The sequence below is a fragment of the Ambystoma mexicanum genome, chromosome 11 (genome assembly GCF_040938575.1).
Source record: "Ambystoma mexicanum isolate Mex_15411 chromosome 11, UKY_AmexF1_1, whole genome shotgun sequence".
NCBI lineage: Eukaryota > Metazoa > Chordata > Amphibia > Caudata > Ambystomatidae > Ambystoma > Ambystoma mexicanum.
This window is the reverse complement of record NC_090934.1, coordinates 1,275,312,007-1,275,326,862: the sequence shown is the minus strand read 5'-3', so window position 1 is coordinate 1,275,326,862 and position 14,856 is coordinate 1,275,312,007. Positions and strand designations below refer to the sequence as shown.

The window sequence follows — 14,856 nt, the reverse complement described above, 5'->3', positions numbered from 1 at the left end:
GTGTCAAGCTGTGGTCTCCTAAGTGGACTATACCTCTGTCCCCAAGCGCCATTCAAAGAGGGTCAAACTACTCCCTAACCAGTTATTGTGGCCACAGGGGAACTGGAACTGCAGCACCGGATACCCAAGCAGCTAAAACAAAAAAGACAAGGTTATACACCAATAACTGCATACTACTTCAATATATGGAAGCTGTGCTTGTAACCTACCTAGTGAGAGCAGCAGATCGAAGAATGGAACGGAAACACTTGAGTAAGGGAAAATACTTTCCAGAAGGATGCAGCTGACAACAGTTCAGTGGTCAAGAAGTCCCACAATGGTAGTGGAAAACGCAAGTCAGTGTTCCAGAATAGGCTCGACACTATATGGGAAAGTTCCAGCAGCAAATCCAAAAGGAAACCAAAGTTCCCTAAATATCAAGAAGAAAGTCCAGGACCCCAGAACACTGGGGTAATCCAAGACCAATTTAGGGAAGCCAAAGTTAAAATAAAATGATTAAAAAAATAATAAAAAAGCCAGAAGCAAAACCCAAGGCACAAGGAACCCAAAAGTAGTCTAGAAAAACGAGGACATCGTCAAAAATACCAGCAACAGGAATTGCAAGGAGCAAAAACCAGAACACCACTCACAGGAACGCTGAGAAGTAATACAGAACTGTTTTCCCCAATCTTTTATACTGGGCTTCCTTGTTGTGGGATCATGTGACCGCTGAGTCACGTGAGCAGAAGAACAGTGTTCTCGCAGCCTGGCATGCAGGAGGCGCCATGGCAACCTCCATCCACGCTGCCTGGAAAGTCGTGCAGGTGGAATCACAGGAAGGTTGGGAGGAAGCCTGCAACACTGGGGAGGCATGGTGGGGAATTCCCAGCAACCCATGTGTGCGAAGCGGGAAGAGAGGAGACTTGCTCCAGATCCACAGCGGCGTTGAACAATGAGGAGGAGCGTGTCTCTGGACCCGGGGAGACGGTAAGGACATGACAATAGGAGAGCGTTGGAGTAGGGGGTGTGGAAAGTGAGATTAATATGGGGCGCGCATGCGCGAGAGAGAGGAAAATAAGTTATAGGAGATGTTGGAGGAGTGGTTGGAGAACACGAAGTAAGTAGAGGGAAGGTGTCGAGAGGACAGTGAGCAGATCCCAGGGACGGAGCGAGAGACTGAAAGGCATAGTTGGATGAAGGGCGAGAGGAGATGGATGCAAGGAGGAGACCCCGAATAGGAAGGAGAGATCAGAGAGGGAGCACTTAGTAAGATGGAGGGCCGATCAGAGGAGGATTGTGGGGAGAAAGATCAAGGAGAGGCAAACTATCACATTAGACAACTTGTGGGAATACAGAGGAGTTGTAGGTCCTTTGAATGTCCCAGAGGGAGTAAGGTAGATAGGTCTTCAGCCTTTAGGCCATAGCATACCTAGGTGGGCAGGTATTCTGCACCCTGCCCCTCAACCAATGAGCTTGGCCACCTGAGTCATTGTTTCTGGAAATCTTCATTGATTCTGGATCTCTTCAATGGTAAACCAAGATTGTTTGCGTTGCACCCCATCGTCTCAGATAATGCCAGTAAAGGTGCAAGTGAGTGCGTTTCAGCTACTAGATGCTGATGGAGAAAGTGGATCCATGTCGGTGCTTGCTGGATCATGTTGGCCTGTGTGGGTTTTTGGTGGCATTCCTGCAGGCCGTATCCTTCAGCAACCAGAGCATGTTTAAACTCCTTTGGTGCTGATTTTGTTGTTGCTAAAATATCTGCTTTTTAAGATCCTAGTTGCGATTTGAATATTGTGCTCTATTTTGTCAAATAGCTGTTTGAGCCCTAGGCCACCGATGACATGAAGTTTTTGACTTCGTGTTTTTCCTTTGTGGTTTTTGGGGGCAGTTATGTCTGCTTAAGTCAATGAGTTTCTGCCGGGGAAACACTACACGGTGTTCATTGAGACAAGGTTGTGGATAGAACAGTGTTTCTCCGGTCCTCTTGTTCCCCCCCATCTTCATCTTTCATGCACTGGACATGCAGAGAGTCTTTAGGTTTTACCTAGTGTGTGTTGAGCTGTTCCACGCTTCTGCTGGGCTTTTTGTACCTTTCCCGGTAAAATCTGCAGCTAAGTCTTATTGTCAATGCCCATGCCGTCACGGGCAGGATGGCTTCAGATGCATGCCAATGCCCTGTACCAGTGGCCATCTGCAAGTCTGTGACAAAGGCTACTCCGCACACATTCTGAAGGCATTAAGCATTGGACATGATCTCGAGAATTTGCATCAGGCTATGTTAAGCTGTTTTGTTCCCTCTGTTATGTGCTACCTGCTCCATATCATATTTTTCTTGAGTATTCTTGGTTCATCTACCACACAAGGAAAGCAGGTATCTGATTGATCTTAAATACAAGTTATTTGTTGTTGTGCCTCTTGCTTTTGTCCTGTTCCTCGTCGTCCCTATGACGCTTCACCTCATCCCCTCCACCCCTCCACCCCCCCAAACCCGCTCGTCGAAGATCTCCTTTCATGGTTTTGGCAGTGAGGAAAAAGACGGGACGGGAAGCCAGGCAGCAGTAGGGGATGGGGCCTTGAGAAAAGAGCATATTTAGCTTGTAACTATGTTTCTGGCTTCTGCAGAAAAACTCTTGATTTCCACACCAGGGTTGTGAATGTTAAATGAACGTGGGGTTGGGGAATTAGTCCATTCCGTGAGCAAGTTTTGTTTCTCCCTTGCGTGATCTGTTTAGGTGGTCATGAAAATGACACCTGTTGTATTAATTGGGCACCCCCTCAAAACATGAATTTCCCATGAAAATTAAGTCTCTTCGGTTCTTTTTCTTACCTATTGTGTTCTGCCCCTGTGAGGGAAAGGCATTTGAACTGCACAGGTCGCACACTGGTTAATGCTGGTAAATGGGCACAAGTAAAAAGCAGGAACTAGAAAGGCATGTCTTCAGACTCATTGCTAACGTTCATATCCGCTTACGTTGAGGTTTGGTGTAAGAATTAAAATTGCCAGGAAATGCTGCAGTTCTGCTTGGTGCATGCTCCTTTTTTATGTGGATCTTGTTCCACTACCCATTTACTATAGCTTTAAAATTGTGACTGATCCCTAAGCTTTTCTTTTCTCAAGGAGATTTACTTTTTTCCTTTTCTGGTAGGTTTGTGCCGTACATAGGAATTGTGACCATTTTGATGAATGATTACCCCAAATTTAAGGTAAGTTTAATGTTTAAGTTAATGCCGATGGTGGTGATTGGCGTAGTACGTTTTTCTTTTTTATAAAGGAGGTTGCAATCTTTCAACTTCATTTTGAGAAACTGAAATCTATTTAAATGTGATTGATGAATATATATGAAAAGCAAACCATGTACATAAATCTCTTCTGGTATAGGGCATACATGATAATTTCAATCATCTTTTCACATGCCCCTCTGTAAACAAATTCAATTCTAGAATGACCCTCTCCACGTTACCTGTTTAGTCTGCAATGTACGTAAACCTATTACATTTACAATTCTTAATTTTTCTGTCAAACATGCATGCATGCAAGTAACGCATGCAGAAAATTGATGTACATACAATGGTCTCATAAAACAGCCACCATCAAAGGCCCTGGCAGTAAGTCCACTATGGTTTATATAAACGTTGAACATGTGCTGCTCGACCAGTTCCCTTCCACGGAGTTCTCGGGTTGTCAAGTGTTCAGCATGAACAGCCCATACTGTCATGGTGTTGTTTTTTGGCTGCGGCTACTTGTAGATTTTGGTTTTGCCTCATGAATGCAGGAGTGAATGGGAAGGAAAACATTATCTACATGAGTTACTTGCACTTGACGAAGCGAGAGCCTGCTTTGCCTCTTTTTATTGGGTTTTAGAAGTGCAACTTCACCATCTTAGCAAAACACTTAGCCAGTGCCACTGCATGTTTCATTTAATGGGTGCTGGTTGTTTTGCATTCACAAAAGCATTGGCAATAGATATGATAGTGTTTTTCTTTGGGCTGTCCTCCGTTTCAATTTAATTTATCTAAATTTGCCGGTTTGCGTTGTCTTGGTATGTAATGTGTATTAGTGTGTTCTTATGTTGCGATTGCTTGCTCATAGTGCATTATACATAACAAAACATAGCAAGCGCTGTGGGTTGAGATTGTTCATGTGCCTCAGCCACACTTGGAGGCAGAGTTCTTAAATTTCTCCAGCATGGGGTCTGGCATGGATTCACATGCTCATGAATATTCTCCGTCGTCAGGCTGGGAATCCTCGGTAAAGAAAAATCAGTATCAGTTTCGTTTCTGATCTGTCTTTCGTAGTAGTAACCAATCGCTGATCTCTGCGTCATACTGACCACAGCCAATGACTGCCATCTCCCAAAGCCCCGCCTCTGGCAGCCATCTTCAGATTTTTACCGCACGTTCATGTGTTGGGATCCTCGTGCTATTGCTCTCGAGCTGAAGTGCGTTTTTGCGCTTTTTCATAGGAAAATTCTCTCTTTTTTCGGTCAAGAGCCTCAAGCTTCACTGTTTCTTTATCCGATCAACGGGGACCCGTGTCGGATTCCTCTACGCCCCTCAAGGGTGAAGATTTCGTCGAGCCACGCTTTTGGAGGACTCCAGAAGTTTCTCAGGCCCATCTCGATCATGGCCCAGGAGAAGGGAAGCTCGACGCCGGGAAAGCTGTTCAGGGTCTGCCCTGGATGCCAGCTTCAGAATGTCTTTAAGGAGGACGAACACTCCCTTTGCCTCTACTGCCTGCATGAGGACAAGACGCACGTGGAGAAGGACTGTGCGTTTTGCGGCAATATGTCGGAGCAGACCATGAAGGACCGCCATCTGCGTCTCGCCAACTGGCTGGAAGGTAAAAGCCCGTCAGGCGAGAAGAAGTCGTCGTCCGAGCGGTCTTCTAAGACCTTAGAGGGCGCCCCGGCGACGGGGGTCCAACAGAAGGCCAAGCACCGCGAATCCGCTGGCACCGGGAGCGCCGAACGGTCGGGCTCTACGGCTGCCAGGCAGGGCGCATCCTCCCCGGCGCCATCAACCACGAGCCAACGCTCTGGCTCGGGTAAGAGGAAGGCAGAGCACCCGGCTAATCTCCAGGAGAGACCCCGGTCGAGCTCGAAGGCCCCATCGGAGGGGGAGCGAGGCGGTGACCCTCCCGCACCCCCCCCCCCAAGGAGAAGGCGGTGATCGCACCTAAGGTGGTGAAAGCCTTGATCCACCCTGCCAAGGCCTCTATCGAGACAGTTGCGGCGACCCTGGCTCAGCCTGTGGAGGCTACACTAGTGGAGGCGACTTCGGGGCTCAGAGTCTCCCTGCCACTGCGGAGGGAGTCCTCTTTCAAGCCCATCGACAGGACCCCCGTGAAACCTCCGACGGAGAAGAAAAAGGGGGGGCAGGAGGTCGTCGTGGATTCGGCCTCAACCTCTGAAGAGGAGCTGATCGAAGTCTTAAGCCACGGCATTGGCGTGGAAGGTGACCAGCCCGTCGGGCGGGATCCCGACGTAGGAGACGACGAGAACGTCGAGGGTGCCGACGAGGCTCCTGACCGCCCGTTGGAATCCCCTCAACCAGTGCCGCAAGACAACTCGGTGGCCATTTTGTTGGCTATACAGTCCTTATACTCGGAGATGAGGACGAGATTGCCGTTACCACCAACGGAGGAACCGCTCCCGACGGGGGACCCGGAGCCAGGCCCTTCTGGGAGCTCTCCTCCTAAGAGAAGGATTCATCCTCCACCTCCTTTTCAACCATCGCGCCCTGCTCAGCCCTCCTCCCCGTCCACGACCCGTGGGGATGATACGGGGACGGACACGGCCGCAACGGTTACAGACGACGAGGTTTACGATGAGGATCTTCCGTCGTCACCTCCTCCCCGGGCCTCTCCGCCCGACGAGATTGGATCGTTTCATGCCATGATCGCCAGGGCATCCGAGCTTTTCCAGCTCTGCCCGGGAGAGAAGGAGGAAGGTTTCCTTTATCAACGGCGCGAGACCAAGAGGAAGACGGTCCTTGCTGTACCTCTACTGGACGATATCTGGGATGAGGGTCTCGCCCTCCTCAAGAACCCATCCACAACGCCTGCGAGAAGGGATCGGTACGAGAAGAAGTACCAGGTCCCAGACGCGGCCCCCTTGTGCCTTCGGGCACAGCCGACCTCCCCACCGGACGGCGAGGGAAAGAAATTGGACACGATGGGACGCAGAGTCATCTCATCGGCACCGATGACGATTAAGGCTGCAAACGCCTTAGCCATCGTAGCCCGCTACGACAGGGAGTTGTGGTACAAGATCGCCCCCCTGCTGGACTTCCTACCGGATGACAAGAGGGCTGAGGCCCTAGAGATCTTGCAGGAAGGAGAAGTGGCGTCGGACCACGCCATTACGATAGCGACGGACATCGCGGACACTGGTTTTCGCCAGTTGGGCAATGGCGTGTGCCTTAGACGGCGTGAATGGCTCAAGGCAACGGACTTCCGGCAGGACGTACAGACCAGAGTTTTGGACATGCCATTCGACGGGAGCAACCTGTTTGGGAAAACAGTGGACGATTCCCTACAAGCCATCAAGACGGACACAGAGACGGCCCGGGCTCTTGTGTGAAAACAAGGAAATAATGAGGCAGGGTAACCAAAAAGGAAACTCACCAAACACAGGTTACAAAGGACCATACAAAGTACTTTATTTTATACTGAATCCAGTTACAAAAGAACAGAACAAAATTCAGATAGCTATCGACCCTCAGTACAACACAGCGAACTCCGGCGTGGTTCGGTGTGCTCAGTCAGTGCAAATATTCATTGAAACAGTCAGGCTTTTATACATTTCTCCAGCCTGTTGTCCAGCCTTTCTGCAGGTTAACCATTCCATAAATAAGTTACTGCTCTAGGGTCCCTTGCCAGGTCAAATCTAGTTCATCTTAGGTTTATACATTAACAAGAAGAAATGGTAATAATGTATGCTCTAGGCCTAACATTACAATGCAGGACTTAATTTATACAATATAGTTAAGCAGGTGTTCTCATTCAATTATAGATCAGTTTCGGTGATCCAGGTAATCCATTGCACACAGGTCAGCAGAAGGACAAGGTCTCAGCTCATGACCCTAACAAGTGGCCTGCAGGCAAGGTATACATTAGCTGTACAGAGGTCATGACAATCGAGTTCTGTTCTGAATAACATAGGCTACCATTTTAGCTCACATGGTGACTTTATAGAGCAAGAAAACCTAAAATGGCGGCTTGACCCAAAATGACAGTTTACATGGTTTCTAAGGTCAGGACCTTGCAATGCGAGTTTATTCACATGTAGTTAATAAGCAGCTTGTTAGCAGGTTGGCGTATGCCAATATACATATATTCATAGCAATAGGAGGCACGATATAATTTCTAGTTTGACACTTGGTGTTCTCCTGTAACGACGGCCGCCCTTTCGGAGGGCCGGAGGCAAGAAGGGTGCCTCCAAAGGTTCCGGCGGCGGATATTCCACCTACCATCAAGCAGCCCGGTCGTCGTCACAGGAAGCCTACAGGGGACGAGGCAAGTCGGGCGGACCCCGCCGTCGTCGCCAGGGAGGACAAGGCGGCAAAGCCTCGTCGAAGCAGGACTGAACCGGCCGTGGGGTCGGGCCCCCACCGAAGCATCCCGGTGGGAGGCCGGCTGGCGATCTCCACCGACCGTTGGGTGCTGGACGCCCTGGGCCAGGGTCACGCACTCTAGTTTCTAAAGAAGTGCCCGCGCGTTCCCCCCGTGGCCAGGAAGGAACATCACGTCCCTTAACTTCTCTTGGAGGTAAAGGCGATGCTCAAGAAAGGCGCCATCGAGCTTGTCCCAAAGAGGCTTCGGGGCTCCGGAGTTTACTCAAGATACTTCCTCGTGAAGAAGACCGGAGGATAGCGTCCCATCCTGGACCTACGACGACTGAACAAATTCATCAAGGCACAGAAGTTCCGGATGGTCACCCTCCAAGCACGTCCTGGGTCAGCTGGAGGAGGGCGATTTCCTGTCGTCGTTGGATTTGGAGGATGCCTACTTCCATATCCCCATCCTAAAGGGACACCGAAAGTTTCTCAGATTCGTGGTCCAAGGGCGTCACTACCAGTTCAGAGCCCTTCCCTTCGGATTGAGGTCGGCACCCAGGGTGTTCACCAAGTGCCTCGCACCGGTGGCGGCGCGGCTGCGCCTGGAGGGGATCCACCTCTACCCCTACCTGGACGACTGGCTCATCTGAGCAAAGACAAAGGAGCTCGCCGCGGAGCACACGGCGAGGACCGTCCAACTACTCACGGACCTGGGATTCACCATAAACTACGCCAAGTCCCACCTGGTGCCCGCGCAAGACGCACTGTTTCTGGGAGCGAAGCTCGACACAGTGGCGCTTCTGGCCTCTCCGTCGGAGGAAAGGACGAGGGCCATCTTGGGCAAGGTGCAGCGGATGCTGGTTGCGGACGCGGCCAGGGTGAGGTCCATCAAGTCCCTCCTCGGAATGATGTCTTCTTGCATTTATCTCATCCGCCTGTGCAGGCTTCGGATGCGCCCGTTACAGGAGTTCCTGGACGCTCGCTGGATCCAGACGACGGGCAGCTTCGAGAACAGGATCACACTCGACGAGAGCTTCCGACGAGCGATCCGGTGGTGGGGCACCCGAGCGCATCTGACGACGGGCATGGGCTTCCAGACCCCGGGCCACCAGAAGACAGTGACCACGGATGCCTCCTTGGAAGGGTGGGGAGCGCACACCGAAAATCTGCACGCGAGGGGCCTTTGGCTGCCGACGGAGAAGTCCCTCCATATCAACGTCCTGGAACTCCGTGCAGTGTTTTGGGCCCTCAGGTTCTTTCTTCCGTCCCTCAAGGGAAAGGTGGTGAGGATCTTCACCGACAACACCACCACCATGCTCTACATCAGGAAGGTACCAGATCCCCAGCCCTGTCCAAGGAGGCGCAGGATCTGTGGCATTGGGCCGTCGCCCAAGGGATGTTTCTGGTGCCGTTTCATCTGGCAGGAATAAAAAACACCATTGCCGACTCTCTTAGCAGAGAGCTGCGCTCGTGCCACGAGTGGGGAACTACGACAGGATCTAGTGGACCGCCTCTTCCGACGTTGGGGCACACCCCAGATCGATCTGTTCGCAACGGCGACGAACTCCAAGTGCCGGAGGTTCGCCAGCAGGTTTCCCCAGCCGAGGAGCATGGGCGATGCTTTCTCGTTCCCCTGGGAGGGCCTGTTCCTATATGCGTTCCTTCCATTGCCGCTGCTGATCCGGCTCATCAACCAGCTCAAGAGGTCACGGTGCAGGATGATCCTCGTCGCACCTGCGTGGCCGAGGCAGATATGGTTCCCGGACCTTCTGGACTTGCAAGCGTCCCCGGCAATCGAGCTGCCAGTGGATGCGGATCTTCTCTCCAGGGAAGGAGGCGCCATCCTACATCACGACCCGAAGTCGCTGAACTTGCAGGCCTGGCTCCTGCAGCTTTAGAGTTTGGAGGTTACGACATACCGGCCGACTGCAGAGAGGTTCTTGCAAAGGCCAGGGCGTCCTCAACTCTTAAATGCTATGGACACAAGTGGCAGAGGTTCTCTGTCTGGTGCCACGCACAGAAGATTAACCCTCTACGGATTACGGCTCCACAAGTACTGCCGTACCTGCTGACGCTGGCCAAGGCTGGACTGGCGCACGCTTCGATCAAGATTCATCTTGCTGCGATCTCCCGATACACCAGAACCACGGGACGGACGTCTTTGTGGTCTCATCGTCTGGTGAAAGAATTCATGAAGGGGACTGTTCAGATCGTTCCCGCCGGTGAAGGCCCCAGCCCCGGCGTGGGAGCTCAACGTGGTGCTGACCAAGCTCATGGGACCTCCGTTAGAGCCTCTGGACTCAGCTCCGTTGAAGTTCTTGTCGTAGAAAAGTGTTTCTTGTGGCCATCACCTCCGCACGACGGGTGGGAGAGATCCAGGCCCTTTCCTGCAAGCCCCCGTACTTGACTTTTCACGACACAAGGGTAGTGCTCAGGACGCACCCCTCCTTCATGCCCAAGGTGCCATCGGACTTCCACCTCAACGAACCCTTGGTGTTGCCTGTTTTCTTCCCGTCGCCTTTGTCGCCGGCTGAAAGGACTTTGCACTCGCTGGATGTGGCTAGAGCGCTGAAGTTCTACGTGGACCGCACGAAGAGTTTTCGGAAGACGTCACAACTTTTTATGAACTTTGGACCTGTCATTCAGGGGAAGGCTCTCTCGAAGGCTTCCATTTCCAGATGGCTCTCCGGCTGTATCATGTACTGTCATCGTTGGCAAACCGACCGCTGCCTGGCCGTCCGAGAGCCCATTCCACCAGAGCGATCGCAGCTACCACGGCGTTCCTATCTGGTGTGCCCTTGCTGGACATCTGCAGGGCTGCTACGTGGAGGTCGACGCACACCTTCACGAAATTCTACTGCGTCGATCAGGATTCCAGGGAGGAGTCCAGGGTCGGCCAAGCAGTGCTGCGCAACCTGTTCGCCTAAGGTGAGCCTGGTGAGAAGGTAAGAATTGCTTAATGTTGAGTTTTGGATGTAATGCTTAATGTTGAGCCTTTGCCACCTCCCGTGGTTGTGCATGTGTACTGCTATGTATTCTTTTATTCATGAGCATGTGAATTCATGCCAAACCCCATTCTGGAGAAGGAACAAGTTACTTACCTGTAACTGTTGTTCTCCAGCATGGGTCTGGCATGGATTCACATGCGAACCCTCCTGCCTACCCCTCTGCGGCTCTTCACTTGGTCATACTGCCACTTCACGTGCTACCAAATCTGAAGATGGCTGCCAGAGGCGGGGCTTAGGGAGATGGCAGTCATTGGCTGTGGTCAGTATGACGCAGAGATCAATGATTGGTTACAGATCAGAAACGAAACTGATACTGATTTTTCTTTACCGAGGATTCCCAGCCTGACGACGGGGAATATTCATGAGCATGTGAATCCATGCCAGACCCATGCTGGAGAACAACAGTTACAGGTAAGTAACTTGTTCCTTATAAGGTGACTGATCCTTGCTGCAGTGGCCACTTAGTAGGCAGACTTGTGGTGTTTAACTCGGACCATTGCTATCCTTGCCTCTTTTTCTGAGGCTTTATTCCATTGAGATGGCAAAGTATGATGGGGTAGGGTCAATGTGAACCCTATCTTTGCTTTATACCCACACTGAAGTTTGTATGTGTATCAGTAGGTGTTTATACCATCGTAACAGTCAAGGAAAAGTGTTTAAAAGAAAGTGGAAAAGAGGAGCCAGACTGACCGTGACTCTTCCACTTGCTTACATTGTGCAAGGTTTTACGGATTTTCTTTCTTGGTTCCAGGAAAAGTAGCGGCTTAAACTTGGAGATCTTATTGCCTTGGTAGATTACACTTGCTAGATTACACTTGCTAGATTACACTTGCTTAATGCGGATTACCAACAACAGCATGGAGTTAACATTTTTGAACTTGAAAGTTGATCAAACAGTGGAGCCTGAACTACTGAAATTAAGGTTTCCATGCTTAGCAAGAGCTCAGAGAATCTAACCAAACCTTGAATGCAGTAATGCCCCAAACCGTATGAGGTTATGGGGAGTCAATAGAAGTATTAATGCAATGATTAGACAAACCTACGGTATGACCCAGTTTGTTGGACAGTTACTTAAGGAGGCTTTAAGCGATGTGGCGTAGATCCTCCCCTTGAAGACCGAACATGAGCATCCTTTGCCCAAGCTTGGAGCTCAGGTGAATACAAGGAATCCAAAATGTCCATTGGTCTCCACTTGCTTTAAAAATATTCGTAATTGGATAAAGGTGGTGTAGATCCCCTACAAGGCTATTACTACCCTTAGTTAAGCTAAAGTTTAAAAAAACAAACTCTAATTATCGTAACTAAGAGTGGGCTACATTTGTTATTGGTTCAATGTCATTACTTTTAATGCAGTGCTGATCGTTAAATTATGGTTCACATTTCATAACATCCCACTTTCCAGCTGAATGTGATGTCTTGACCCTTTTCAGACGGCCCCAATTTTTCCCTTTTTTTTCTTTGTCCACATCCTTCTAATCATGTACCTCTGAAGCATCGATTCTTTGGATTTCTCTTTTCTATGATTTTCTTTTTTGATTTAATTATGATTCACTGAGCAGATGGAATGAGCTACGGTTGTTAATTAGCTTTCTGTGCTGATGGTGTGCAGGGAAACTGTTGCACGCCATGTTGCAGCAACCAGGAGCACATGTTTTCGTATACATGTACCATCTTGCACACACATTGCATTATGGGCTGGGGCATGCTTTGATCATCCAGAGATGTTGACGGACCATTGGCAAAAAATGGCAAAATGCTCCCTCTCACTCATCCGACACATTGAAGGGCTCCAGATGGAGCAGACTTGGCCTGTTAAGGCTGTGGTCGCAGAGACTGACAGACCAGACGGCAGGAATGGTCCGCTAGTAGGGGGATGGCCAGACACACCGGCATGGGGTCTTCCACTACCCTTTGTGAATCAAGGTTTGCAGTTCCAGCTAGAAAAGTAAGATTGGTTACATTGGAAAAAGCATTGCTCGTTTTGCAAGCTGCTGATTTTAGTAGACTGAATGAGATGCAGCAGTTGTGAACATTTGGGACTCACTGTTTACCCTGGTATTTCTGACCATAAGCAAATTAATGAGATGGCACTGTTTTGCTTGGTTACTAGAACTAAGAGTGCTGCTCTAACTGTATTAAAATCAGGCCTCAGAAGACGGACTGTGTGCATGTGGAGAACAGAGGGGGATGGGCGAGTGTCTTTTTATGCCTTGCTATTAGCTTACACCCAGACTGTTTTAATTACAGCTGCTTAGATACACAGTACGCCTTAGTGGAGGGATTTGTGCATTTTCTTATTAACCAATAGATAGGTGCTGAAAAAGTTATTTTTGCTACTTTCTTCCATTGACTTATCCTTGTTGATTTTGGCATGAGTGAGACCCTTTTGCCTGCCTCACCTGCTTCTCTTCTTTTGGGATGCACTGGTAAGACCTTATCGCTGTAGCACAAGTCGCCTTGAGTGGAGTGCTTCAAGGACACGGTGTCCCTTTGTCATTTTTCGTTAAGATACCTTCCTTTTCAGGACAGGAGGTGCCATATAAGGGCATGTACTTTTGCCTTAGTCCAGCCTTGTACTCCCAGTCAGTGCACTGTTTGTGATAACTAGCTAAAATGGGTTTTAGGGACTGTCTGCTCGCACACCACACTTCAGCCATGTGAACGGAGGATAGCACAGGGGCAATGCGCTGGTCTTGGAAGCAAGACCACGCAGAGCAACAGAGGTTCGAATCCTGGAACCAGGCTTAGAGACTGAACTCTGGTATGATATTAGGCGTGTTATTAAAAAAAATAAAAATAAAACCAACCAATTAAAGTTTGTCCTGCTGCTTCCCAGAATGTGATCTGGGAAGCTGTCCCCGAATGACACTCCTCTGCCTGTTTGAATGTTGCAGGTTTCTTCCATAAAATGCCTGGCATACACCCCCCCCCCACGCCGCTCCTTAGTTCTCCATAAAAAGGTAGAGGTGGAACCATTTCAGATAATTTGCCACATGATCGCAGCACCTTGGGCTTGAGTACCATCAGAGAATCCCATTAGGAGGACTGCTGGTGCTGGCAGAATTAGCAGGGCAACCACAACGTTTTGGACCTCTGCCTTCAAATGGACTAGGAAAACTTAAACTTGGTTCCTTCCTTCTCTGGACTCGTGAAACCAACTTGTCTTAAACCCTGCTTTACTTCCATCTCAGTTCAAAGGTCTGAATCATCACTGGGTCTACGTTTGGTCTGCAGCTTTTGTACTAGCCACTTCCTGCCTTGGCTTGAACCTCGCAAACCCGCTGCTGAATGCACCACAAGGAAGGGCTTGCTGGAACCAGAAGCTTTTGGCCACCCTTGCCTCCGCCATGGCGGTAAGCAAGATCCAAGCATTATCGGCATCAGAACCTTGCATGTTCTTTCACAGGGACATGGTTGCGCTGCGCACAAACCTGGCTTTCCTACCAAAAGCGGTCTTCTCTTTCCATATTAATGAGGAGGCGGTCCTCCCGACCTTCTTTATGAAGCCTCAGCCCTATGCGGATGCTAGCCTCCACACATTAGATGTCCGCAGAGCTCTCAACTTTTACCTTGACGGAACCAAGCATATCAGAAAATCATATGCTCGGTGGTCACAATCCAGGCAGACTAGCATCAAAGGCCCCTATTGGCGGTGGCTTGTATCTGCCGTCAACTACTCCCATTCATCTCGTAAACTGACTGACTAAAGGCATGCATGCACTGTCATGATCCACAGAACACTCCCCTTTTGGACCTCATGGTCCTTGTCACAACTGGGCTTGCACTCCTCGATACTCCCAACATGGCCGTCTAAAGTGTAACATCTTGTCTTTACGTCAGACATAGCGTATTTACAAATGGGCCACGCCCCTGCGCCTCCCCGCGTCTCGATGCTACTGCAAGCAGCGACTAGACGTGTGCCCCGTAGTTCGCTACACTGTTATCCTTGTTCCTGGACCTCCTAATTCCATTCCCATTACCCTCTTCCTTCTTCCTTGTTTCCCGGACTCGTGTGCTCACCTTCTTTGTTCCTGGATCCCGGAGTGTCTGAATCCTAGAGCTCTGAACGCACGCTGGAGCCAGAAGAGGCTCGCGCGGGCTTATACAAAACCAGGTCCGTGCGTAAGACACCGCCCAAGAAATCCTGCAAGGATCGCTCCCAGGTGAGAAAGGGGGAATTCCGTGACAGTTTGAGACGCCAAACGACTGAAGTCGAAGCCGACATGTAAGCGGCTGTTCAGGATCTCATGCATGGCATGCAAGAACTAACGACCGAGGTACAAAATTTAAAGGCGGAAAACGCCGCTCT

General features: G+C 50.0%; 1 protein-coding gene across 2 annotated transcripts in view; it reads left to right on the top strand.

The window, feature by feature from the left end:
* SEC11A (SEC11 homolog A, signal peptidase complex subunit) overlaps positions 1-14,856 on the top strand; it is a 238,851-nt gene that overhangs the window by 165,214 nt on the left and 58,781 nt on the right. For both annotated transcript variants that reach the window (XM_069624750.1, XM_069624751.1), the window contains exon 5: positions 3,129-3,186. In XM_069624750.1, coding sequence (XP_069480851.1) covers positions 3,129-3,186 — 58 coding nt within the window. The remainder of the gene's footprint in view (positions 1-3,128; positions 3,187-14,856) is intronic.